Source organism: Camellia sinensis, chromosome 6 (genome assembly GCF_055761805.1).
Source record: "Camellia sinensis isolate YWXY chromosome 6, ASM5576180v1, whole genome shotgun sequence".
Lineage (NCBI taxonomy): Eukaryota > Viridiplantae > Streptophyta > Magnoliopsida > Ericales > Theaceae > Camellia > Camellia sinensis.
Genome location: NC_138966.1, coordinates 199,932,045 through 199,944,197, shown reverse-complemented (window position 1 = coordinate 199,944,197; position 12,153 = coordinate 199,932,045). Strand labels below are relative to the sequence as shown.

At 29.4% G+C, this 12,153-nt stretch overlaps 1 protein-coding gene and 1 long non-coding RNA gene across 6 annotated transcripts; both read left to right on the top strand.

The window, feature by feature from the left end:
- Positions 1 to 250: 250 nt before the first annotated feature.
- Positions 251 to 6,169, top strand: LOC114269398 (cAMP-regulated phosphoprotein 19-related protein). 5 transcript variants are annotated; one of them, XM_028210698.2, is made up of 7 exons: positions 251 to 1,917; positions 2,284 to 2,357; positions 4,776 to 4,838; positions 4,949 to 4,996; positions 5,590 to 5,652; positions 5,811 to 5,873; positions 6,011 to 6,169. In XM_028210698.2, the coding sequence occupies exons 2-7, from the start codon at positions 2,304 to 2,306 to the stop codon at positions 6,017 to 6,019; spliced, it is 300 nt and encodes a 99-aa protein (XP_028066499.1). In that variant the 5' UTR covers positions 251 to 1,917; positions 2,284 to 2,303; the 3' UTR covers positions 6,020 to 6,169. The 5 variants fall into 5 exon arrangements, with proteins under 5 accessions (XP_028066499.1, XP_028066500.1, XP_028066501.1 ...); XM_028210699.2 differs by having other exon boundaries at positions 251 to 2,186; XM_028210700.2 differs by having other exon boundaries at positions 1,616 to 1,917; positions 2,289 to 2,357.
- Positions 6,170 to 6,743: 574 nt separating this feature from the next.
- Positions 6,744 to 10,904, top strand: LOC114269416 (uncharacterized). The gene is made up of 4 exons (XR_003631597.2): positions 6,744 to 9,684; positions 9,926 to 10,151; positions 10,333 to 10,445; positions 10,533 to 10,904. It is a non-coding gene; the product is annotated as an uncharacterized LOC114269416 (long non-coding RNA).
- Positions 10,905 to 12,153: the final 1,249 nt, after the last annotated feature.

The window sequence follows — 12,153 nt, the reverse complement described above, 5'->3', positions numbered from 1 at the left end:
TCAAAATCAAAACGGAAACACATTTTTTATTTTTTTATTTTTTGGCCAAATTTATAAACTGAGACCACTGATTTATAAATTAAAATTTTTACAAAACAAATTATTATTTAAAATTTTTATAAATATAAAAAAAAATTAAAAACGTAAATGTTACTAAACCTTAACGTGCCGAGGTGTATTTATTTATAAACAATTCAATTCATATACATCAGAGGCTGTGGAATCCGAGTCCTCTAGAGAAAAACCGGACATTGAGGCCTCGTTTGGGAACAGGCTAATTTAGTAATTTTTTGGCTATTTGGCTAAAAATGTAGGTAAAAAAAACTTATATGTTTGGGATGACTTTTTGGCTAATTACGAAAAGATGTGCAAAAAGTAGAGAGAAAAGAGAATCTTTGACTTTTTGGTATGAGTTGTTGGCTTTTTGGCTAAAAAGGTAACTTTTTGGCTTTTTAGCTAAAAAGGTAAGTCCCCAAACGGATCGAAAAAAAAAAAGAGAAAAACCAGACAAGCCAAAACTAAAACTAAAACCAAAACTAAAAGAAAAATGCTTGGGAGCATTAATTAGTGCTCCCACTAATTAGGTGACAGTGGGTCCTGTCATTAATGATGTAATGTTTTGGTCTTAGAGTTGTATTTTTTTTTTTTTACTTTTTTAATGTATTAATGCTATTAGTGGTGATATTTTTAGTGGGATGAATTATTGTTAAAACTAAAATACATAACTCACAAGTGTGTAAAGTGGGAAAGAGGTGTCGGTAACGGCGTCGGCGGGTGACAAGCACGTGCGAGATTGTACGGTCTGGATCAGCTTGGAACTAACCGATGTTGATGTCGTAACGCCCTAAACCATACGAACTCATATTAGTACATTTTAGAAACCTAACATACATATGCCATGTTTGTACATGTAACATGTGGATGAAAAAAACAAAAAAAATTTAAAATTTAAAATTACAAAACTTGAATAATTATATCAGAGTAATTTGGACATAAAAAATTAAGTGACATAATTTTGCTAAATCGAGTGTGTGTTTTATGTAATGTGTATTTTATATAATAAAATAGATATATATATAATTCTTAAGAAAAATTACATCAATAATTTTTATATTTTATTTCTTGTGTCATTTTAATTCTTACATTTTTAATTGGTTCAATTTTGATATTTAATTTTAGATTTTTTTTGTTGATTTTATCCAATTAATAATGTCGTTAGTGTTTTTAATAAAAAATAATCACTGAATTGGTTAAGGTTAACTCACCAAATTAAGCAAATTTATAATTTTGCCTCTAAAATAATGACATGTGTTACTTATATGCATATTTTTTATTAAAAAAAAATTAACAATTGTCAGCAATTTGATTAAATTGAGATAAAATTATAAATTTAAAATTAAAATTGAGTCAATTAAAATTACATAAATCAAAATGATACAAATACTAAAATACCAGGAATATCAACGTAATTTTTCCTAATCTTTATGTATATATAAATAATTTACAAACAAAATTTTATGAGAAATTAAGAATAAATTCCACTACATATTTTTGTAAGAAAAGTAGCAATAAATTAATACAAATATGTTATATCATGTAGTATGAATTTTTGTATATAATATTTATATACTCAACCTAACCCCACCTTAATTTTAGTCGTCTCCTCCTCCAACACCTCCCACCCTACCTCACCCTCACCCACCAACCTCTTCTTAAAAAGATCTTATAGACTCTTTGCAAGTTAGTTAGCACTTAGTTTCCAAATCTACCATAATATTACATATCATATCATACATATATATATATATATATTCTTATCTCACCTTCTTACTCAACCCTTTTTCTCTAACTCCTCTTCTCTCTCTCCCTTCACTTTTTATCTCCTTTGCTTGCTTCTCTCCCTTCCTCCACTTCAAGGTAATGGCAGATTCTCTCTCTCTCTCTCTCTCTCTCTCTCTCTCTCTCTTGGGTGAGTTATATTATTATAGTCTTTTTGACTATATGGGGTTGTGAATTGTGACCACTTTAATTTTATCTCATTCGGCTTGTGGGTCGTGAGTCTTATATATGATCATGGCCTTATATAAGGGTTCGTGTTTGTCCTGCCCATTTCATCACTGCCTTCTCTCTCTCTCTCTCTCTCTCTCTCTCTCTCTCTGAGGAATACACAAACCCAATTTCAAAAGGTTTTTGTAGTTTGAAATTTTCAATTTGGTTTTGGTTAATTCTGTATATATATATGTGTGTGTGTGTGATTGGTGATATGGTTGAATGATGAAACAGGATAGATATATAGCTGAGAGATGGCAGATTACAGCAGAAGTTGTGAAGAGTATATTGCTACCCAAGAACAAGAGGTACTATTTTTTTTTTTTGGTATTTATATATACATATAAATATATAATGGTACATGTATCATTCATGTTCAATCTTCATCTATCCTCTTATGCTTGTCATTCTCTATGAAGAAATCATCCAATGTGGTTGGGACACTATCACAAGAGTTTGACACGTAATTTTCTACTGAACTTAATATTTTTATTCTCTTGTCTCAAAATATTTATAATTACTAAATTATATCTTAAAAATTTTATATTTTGATATTCTTGTATAATTCCACTATTGCAAGTGTTGTAAAACAAGGAATAAGGAAATTTAGAAATACAAACAAAAACATAAAGAAACTTCTAAAAAATAAAAATAGGGTCACTTTTTGAAAAAATAAAATGTTAGCAGTCTTACATCTATTTTGAAAAGACTCTTCTGTAAAATAATAACCTAAAAAATTTAAGAATTTTTTTTTTTTTTTTTCTTTTTGGACCAAGAGAAATAAAGAAATTATTGATGATGTGTGATAACCATAGAATTTGGTGGTCTTACCCAAATCACAGATCAATCTAGGCCATTCAATCCTTGGACCATCCCTTTGATAAGCAATCAAAAAGAAATTCTGATGTTGATAGAGTTGTAGATGAGTGGGTCCACATTGTGGATAAACGGCACTTGAAGGGACAAGTTATTGGTTGGCCATAAGACATTGTCAGGTGTTATTTAAGGGTGTTTTGATTGATAAAAAAAATGTGATTCATAATTTTGTGTTGCCTAATTAAGAAATAATAAGAAATAAGAAATACATTGTGATTGGTGAGGAGTATCGCTATATGACGCTCCAGAGCACCATTGCACCAAATATTTTTTACTTGATGGAGGATCAAACTGTCCTGATTGCATGACTCACCACACGTGTGAGCTGTCCACTGTACACATGGCAAACATGTGTAATCAAAACTAGTTTTAATTTTGAAGATTTGGGTTGCCAGATTTTGTATTTATTTGGGTTTATTTTGTTTCTTTATTGTTTTGTTCACTTCCTAAATATGGACCCAAAAATCGTGTGATATATTTATATATTAAATATTTTTTTATTTGGGTTAAATTTGTCTTTTTATTTTATTTTATTTTGTGTGTTCTTCACAGTCTAAAGATGAACCAAAATAACAAGTGACATATTTATATATATATATATATATATATTTTTTTTATTTGGGTGAAATTTGTTTCTTTATTTTGTTTGTTTTCACATCCTAAATATGGACCGAAACGTCATCTCTATATATGGAGAGATATTATTATATATATATATATATATATATTATAATTGGCCAAAAATTGGCCAAAAGGAAATGGGAAGGAATATAATGTAGATTTTTATAGGGCTCCATGAGGAAAAAGTAATCACGTGTGACACACTCTACCGTAATAGTTTATGTGGTCCCGTTGATCTAAAGTAGTTGTTATGATGACTTTTAATTAGATACAACTAATAAGACACACAAGCTTTGCTAAATTATTCCATTGAGCAGTGTCGGCAGAGTTTTAATTTTTTTCACATGGAAAGTAAATAAATGAAGTTTTAGTACATTCTATGAATTTAAATTTGCAAAACAATTATATATATATATGTAGTGTATTGTACAATTATAGAGAACCAAAATGGTTGTTGGGCTGTCTCAATTGAATAATGTTGGACTTTTCTCAAAGGGAAGTAATTGAAATATTTTTATCAATGCTCTAGTTGTGGCTGGTCTTCAAGCAGCCAATGTGTTTTGGATTTTTGTTCTTCAAGACAAATAAAAAAAAAAAAAGTGTGTGGTGCATGTTTAAATTTGTTACAGACAGAATTTGATCATAGAATTAGATACAATTCTTTCATATGAGACGGATCTCACTAAATCTATGAGTCTTGTCTATGTGAAATAGTTGTATTTAGTTTTGATGCACATTTTATTTTTTCTGTTGGTATGTATGTATTATTGATTTTTACCTAAATACTTCTTCTTGGCAAGTAATTGGTCAATATGAGTTAGGCACCACCATGTTTGAATTGGAGTGCAGTCAAAGGCCAACTTACTAATATGACTTTACTTGTTCAGAAAGAAGTTTCAAGATTTGGCTAGGTGTGCTCAAGGGTAGCAAGTAGTGGGTTAGGAGGACAAAAACTGGGTCAAGTTTTATTCATGTTTTGCATCTAATACTACATTCTACACTCTATTTCTTATATGTTTTTTCTTTGACATTTCAAAGACCTCTCTATTATGTGTTTGTCCAAATTTTGAGGTTGGATTAGGCCCTGATCAAGTTTGAGCCTAGTCATTGTACGATATTGGTTTTTCTTTTCTTTTCTTTTCTTTTTTTCTATAGATTGAAAAAAGTTAAAATAGGGTACTCATTATGAAAGTTACAACAAATTTGATGGTGGGGGGAATAATAAACAGGTGGCATCCAGTGGGAAGAAATATGGAGGACTTGTTCCAAAGAAAAAGCCTTTGATCTCCAAGGCAAGCACTATTTAAGTAACCTATTTTGTGTTGTATGGTTTTGACTTGGTAATTAAATATATTTTGACTAATAAATCAACAATTTCATTGTTATTGTGTGATGGTTGCAGGATCATGAACGTGCCTTCTTTGATTCTGCAGATTGGGCCTTATGCAAGGTATTTATTTACCTCACATACATATGACTAGATGAAAATATGGGTCTTTTATTTAACTAAAAGAAAAAAAAAATATATATATATATATATAAGTTTAGGAGGTTAATTATTGCATTAAAAAAAAAAAAAAAAAAGTGGGTCTTAAGCTCAAGTGTGCATCGATTTTTTATATTCTAAGACTGCAAGAATGAAAAGAAAAAAAATGAAATTTCATTCCAGTTTTTTTTCGTCGTTTGAATGCATGCAAGACAAAGATTGTAATTTTATGCAACTTTAAACTTGTTTGGTGAAAAAAATATTTTAATTTTTTTAAAATATATTTATATTTATGTTCGTCAAACTAATTTCAATTTGTTAAAAACAAAATTTGAAAACAAAACCAAACAGTGCAGTGATTATTTTCCACCTAGCTAATCTAAACACATAAGTTGCATTGACACAATAATTTCATTACTAGCAAATGCGATTTCAGCAATGAGATTCTCGCCATTCAAACATAATTTTTAAGTTAAGCGAAATATTTGTTCAACATTGTTGCCTTGCTGTTATTGGTCTCAATTTTCCATTTTTTTGCCAATCCATATTTGGAGCAGCAAGGTGCAGGAGTGAACCAAAAATCAGCAGTTGCTATTGAGACTTTACAGCCAAAGTTACAGGTATATATGATCATTTGATTATTTTACAAATCTTCCTTGTAGGCTTTGTTTGGCAGCGTGGAATTAGAATTGAACACCATCCTAATTTCCATACCATTAGTTCCATGCTGCCAAACATGCTCTAAATGTCTTACTAATTAAACTTGGTAATTTTGCAGAGAACCCCTCATCAACAGCTCCCCCCGAGAAGACCTGCTTGTAATTCTGGACGAGATAGCCTGGTGAGTTCCAACTTTTCAATGTTTTGTTTTTCAAAACATAAAAAATAAAAATTAAAACACCTACCATTTTCATTTTGCTCAAACCATTTTTTTTTCTTTCATAATCTCTGATTTTATTTGATTGATGATACTTGCAGGCAGAGTAGATCCACTGGAGGTGTGCTCCACCCAAAAAAAAAAAGAAGTTAATTCTATGTAATTGAAAGTTGCAGACTCAATCATGAGATGGTGTGCGTTTCATTTGGTTCAATGATTGGAATGTACAACTATTCTTATGATAAAAACTATTTGAAAAATGCTTAGATTGTCGGTTTGTCTTTACTTATAAATTACATTTGTTTTTTTTTTATTTATAAAATTTTATTATAAAACTGAACATAATTCTCTTATAAATAACGAACTTCACCGAATATATCATTTAAGAGAATTTTATCTAATTTTATAATACGATTTTCTAGCCATAATTGCATGAGACATCGGGAATTTTAATTCTATAATTCCGAGTTTGACTTATTTTCACATGCCATTATTGGGGTTGCAAAATGAGCTAGCAATGATTACATGAGGTGCTAAAGGACGTAAATGATGCCCCTATTACTTTCAGATCATAATCATCATATGAAAGAAAATGTGACTCTACATAGAAAAGGAAAAAAGAGAGAATTATACGAAAAATTTAGTCCAACATTTTTTTTCAACTTCTACGGATGATTTGAAATTTAAATTTTTATGAAATATGGGTTAAATTTGAAGTGATGTGATAAATAGATAATGTGACTTAAATATAATAGTAACTTTTTGACTTTTTAATTTTTTTTAATATATGTCAAACAAGACCTTAGTAATGAAAGATATTTATATTTTTTTTTTTTTTTTTTTTTTTTTTGTAGTTTAAGATCTCTTACCCACATCCATACACTCTCTCATTCTCTCTTATCTCTCTTTTCGTACCAAACCTTTCGTTTTTCCTCTTTTATGTTATTCTCTTTTCTGCTATGCTCTTCTCTGCTACCCAAAGGAAAGCCTTTGTGGAGGGAGAGGGAGAGGCCAACCGATCGGACGTTAAGCATCTTGAGGACAGCAATTGCGGCAATATCGACGTTGTTGAGAAGAGGGTCTTTGGTGAGTTTGTTGGAGAAATCGGCGACGCCATCGATTTAGGATATGGAGATGTGACCCATGTGGATTTGGGGTCAACTCAAAGGGTGACGAAGTCACCAATTCTGTTGATAGCATAGCTTAAGTAGTCAAAACTAGGGCCGAGGTTAGCAACAATTGCGGGTGCGAAGGACTTGCAAAGGTGAATGTAAGCTCGGGTTCAGTAAAAAATGTTGTAGAAGAAGAAGAAAAGACAGAAGAGAAGTTCTTGCATCTCAAGGTTAATGTTTGGATTGATGATAACATATGGCCATTATTGTGGCGATGATGCTTAGGTAACAACACTAGTCTACATATATCAGTAGACTAGTTCAATTTCTCTGAGTTTTAATTCTCTCTAGTTACATATATAAGTAGAATATAGTTCAATTTTCTCTGGTTACATATAACAATAGACTAGTTTAGTTTTCTTTGTGTTTTAATTTTATCTGGTTTGGTCAAAATGCAGAGAAAATTGGTCAAAACAAAAGAAATTTATGAGCAAATTAGAGAAATTTTAAAGTACAGAAAAAATCAAAAAATTTGAGCAAATCAAAGAAATTTCAAAACACAGAGAAATATTTTTGTGTGTTTTAAAATTTTTCTGGATCAAAATTTATCTGGATCGAAATTTCTCTGGATCGAAATTTTTTGGAAAAATGTTGAGGAACCTCAACTACTATAAAAATATTGCACGTTCTTTATCCTATAAAATCTTAATACTGGGGACCTTAAAAAAAATTCCAAAGTATAATTTAGTGTAGCTTTAACCCCAAAAAAATATACATTTTTTAATTATTTATAAATTTTATAAATATTAATAATTAAAATTTTGAAATTTTTTATGTAATTATTTTTTGAAAATACCATTAAATTATAATTCTTCCAAGAAAAAAAAGTCATTTCATCATGGCCTATTTTGAGAAGTAGATTAAAAGTTGACTTTTTTTTTAAAAACGTAAAAAAATAAAATAATAAAAAATGATATGATTTAAAAAAAAAATTAAAAAGACAAAAAATTAACTTTTAAAGATATTGCCAAAATAGAACTAGTAATTTGTCTTTTTATATAAAATACCACGTCATTTAATGGCGCCCACAAATGTACACCCAAAAAAAAATCAAAATTGCACAAAAAAACAGAAGCAGCATAAAACAAATAAAAAGCCTATTGGGCCTCATGATATATATTTTGGATTAGGATTGTTTTTAGTTCACTTTAATGGATTGGATTGTACAATTCAATTTATAGGGCTCAAGTAGATCTCAATCTAGTAAATGTAGATCATCTACTTGGACATTCAATTTTTCGAGGCCCGTTGAATTATCTTTTTTCAATCTCAACCATTTGTTTGGTATTTATTTATAGGGGACTTACCAACTGATCCCATGGAAATAAGTTAATACCAATCAAGTCCTGTCCTATTTCCATTTCCAATTTTATCCCTCAATATCACACCACACGTGTGAAGCAAAGAAGCCATCACGAGCTCTCTCCTGCGCGCGTGACACATACGCACCTTTTCAAGGGTTCTGTTGCAGACGAACCTGTGAAGATTTGGAAACCATTCTGAGGCGATTTTCGATTTGAAAATCGAAACAAACGAAGAGATTTTCGATGAATCTTCCATCGTTTCCAAAGAAATCGGCAATTGATTTTATACCGATTCTGAACAGATCCCCAACAAATCTTCCACCGTTTCGATCTATATTCCGATTCGGACATCTACTCTCCTTGTTTAGTTCATCTTTAACAAACATGCCAATCAAACGTAATTCATACTCATCTTCCCTTCTTCTTTCATAACTATAATTAATTGATAAAATTCGACTTGAAGCTATTTTCAATGTGTATCATACATTATTAATTTATCAGTGATATTCAACTTCATAATAATCATATCTTCATGTTCATTTGCTATACAATGATGGATTTGTTTACTTTTACTAATTCAGTGATAAAATTTGCTATACAATGACAGATTTGCTTACTATGTCTAATTCAGTGATAAAATTTACAATAAGAATGATAGATTTGCTTAATTTTTTTAATTGAGTGATAACATTTGCTATACAATGACGAATTTCCTTACTTTGCCTAATTCAATGATAAAAATTATTGTAACAATGATAGATTTACTTAATTTGCCTAATTGAATGATAAATTTTGTTATAATGATGGATTTACTTCCCTTCTTCTTTCATAATTATAATTAAGTGATAAAATTTGACTTGAAGCTATTTTCAATGTGCACATACAGTATTAATTTATCAATGATATTCAATTTCATAATAATCATATCTTCATGTTCGTTTGCTATATAATGATAGATTTGCTTATTTTTGCTAATTCAGTGATAAAATTTGCTATACAATGATAGATTTGCTTACTTTGCCTAATTTAGTAATAAAATTTGCTATAACATTGACAAAAGGAACTGACCATGCAACCTATGTCTATTTAAATGATATTGACAAAATATTAAAGGGTGAAGATTTGGCGAGCATTGTAAATTGAATTTGTAACTCATTAAAATAACATTTTAGTTTTTTATTTATATTAATTCCTTATTTTGTTTTTTTGTTTTCAACATAGGTAATAGACGCATATGCAGAACACTTGCTTGCACATAAACAAGGAACAACATCATTCATATTCATTTCAAGTTGCCATGTATGTAATACATAGTATTTGTCATTTTTTTTCAGATATTTATGAATTGTTTAATGAAAAAATTCTTTGTGATCTTCACGGCATCTCACCTATGCTAGGAAATTATTCAAGAAATAAGTTTTTATTTGAAGTACTTGATATTATAATACAAGTACTTCAATTTATCACTATAAATTGCATACTTGCCACCTATTTAATTTGAAAAAGTTTAAATTAACTTTATTTTTTTTATTTATATTAGTTAGCACTTGTTGACAACAAAAGATGAGAAAGCAACAAAGAGAATACTGAACAAGTTGATGCCTGAAACCATGAAAGGAAGATACATTCTCTTCCCAATCCACCAAAATTTTCATTGAACAATACTTGTCCTTGATATTGAAGAAGGTTCATGGAAATTCTACAATTCCATGAGACCAAGGGGTGCAATGCGTAAAGATCCATACTTCAATGCCGCAAATGAAATGGTAAAAATGTTTTCAATATCAAACTTACCATTAATCTAATACATCAATCATGATGCATACTCAATTATACATCAAAAATTTATATAGTGATATATTTTATTATTATTTAAATCTATGGTTTCTCATTAATTGTTTCAACTGACTTTCTAATAGAACAATTATACAAATCTATATGTCGTAGAGAAAGATTATTGGCAAGTACATAAAGGAAGAGAAGCCAACTCTCATCGCCCCTGATAAATTTCAATAGGAGACAGAGAGAGTCATCAACAGCCCACAATAAGAAGAAAATTCGTAAGTTGATTAATAACAAAACACTCTTATAAAAAAAAATGCAATGAAACCAAATTATAATATTTTGTTTTCAAAATGTTTTTGCAGGCTTGATTGTGGAATCATTGTTTACTATATCATGAGGCAATATGTTTCCAGTAACAACATAATGCCTACTTTTTTCAAGGAAGAACGCAATCAATTGAGAGCCAATATATTAACTATCTTCTTGACTGACCAACAAACTGCTCAACAATAAATAGTTGATAAAAACATTAATGACTTGCCTTCACAATAATCAACAAATTTGGAAGAAAAAAAAACATTTTGCTTGTTTGTTTGTTACACTAATCAACAGATCTGAAAGAAAAGAAAAGAAAACATTTTGCTTGTTTGTTTGTTATAGTGTAACAAAAAGGAAACATTGATTCATTTAGTTGTTAGAATGTGAATGCTTCATACATTTGGCTTGTTTGGTTGTTACAGTGTTATCTATATTTTGATCATTTTGGTTTGTACTTTACTTCAATGAATATTACAATACTTGGTTGTTGCAATGTTAAAATTACAGGCAATACACTAAATGAAAATTTAATTTTTTTTAGCTATATTTTTACCAGATCTGGCTTTGATATCAATCTTACTTTATGCTTAATAACAGGTTTGGATCCCTTCATTTACTAACATGACATTTTTTTTTACACTGATAAATTTATCACTGTTCAAACTAACAAAAATCAGCAACTCTCTCTCTCTCTCTCTCATTCTTTTTTCCTAATTCAAGTAAACAAAACAACATAAAAAATAATAAACAATTTACCTAAATTGAAAATTAAAACACAAACACTACTACATTGTCCAAATTGAAAATTAAAACACTGTTGCAGTTTGTAGATATTTCCAAGTTTGGGAATGAATGTAAAAACATACCATTATGGGTATATGGAGTGGAGAGAAAGTTCTAACAGTAAATTCAAAAAAACAAACCGTACATACATTTTAACATTTAACTCCAAGAACCAGTTATTTATGAAGAAATATGATCTTATTTAAGACCTAATGATAAACTGTTGCATCTAAAGCATTTCTTAGACTGAAATTTTGAACAATTTAATCTGAAAATGAATTGCAAACTCGAAATATTTTGCTTCAAAGATCCCACTGATAGTTAATTACATAGTGGCAGTAATGCAGCACAGATTGGGAAACTTAGTCTCAAGCTACCTAAAATTAATTTTTCTTGAGTATAAGCCATTGATAAATTTATCACCGTTAAAAAGAACATTTGGTTGGATATGACAATAATAAATTTATTAACCACTGACATAAATGTAATAAACCATCAACTCTTTCCATACAGTCAATTATCAATTTATCATTCTTAAAAATAACAAAATTCAACAACCCCATTAATGCTTGATTGTTTCCTTCAGACAATGGTAAATTTATCACTCTTAAAAAAACATAATCCATCAACTCATTCAAACCAACCAAGGATAAATTTACCACTGTATAAAACGCCAAAAACAGCAACTATATTTAACCAAAATCAAAGAATATAAATCTGTGAAACTTAATCTTGTAAAAATATCAACAAACAATATAATTTTCGTTCAAAAAATTCCTCAATCATCCAATGCAACTACCGAAATGATGTATGTTATCCCAGATAGGCAACCCAAGAGGGGGGGTGAATTGGGTTATTAAAAATTTCACAATATTAAAAATA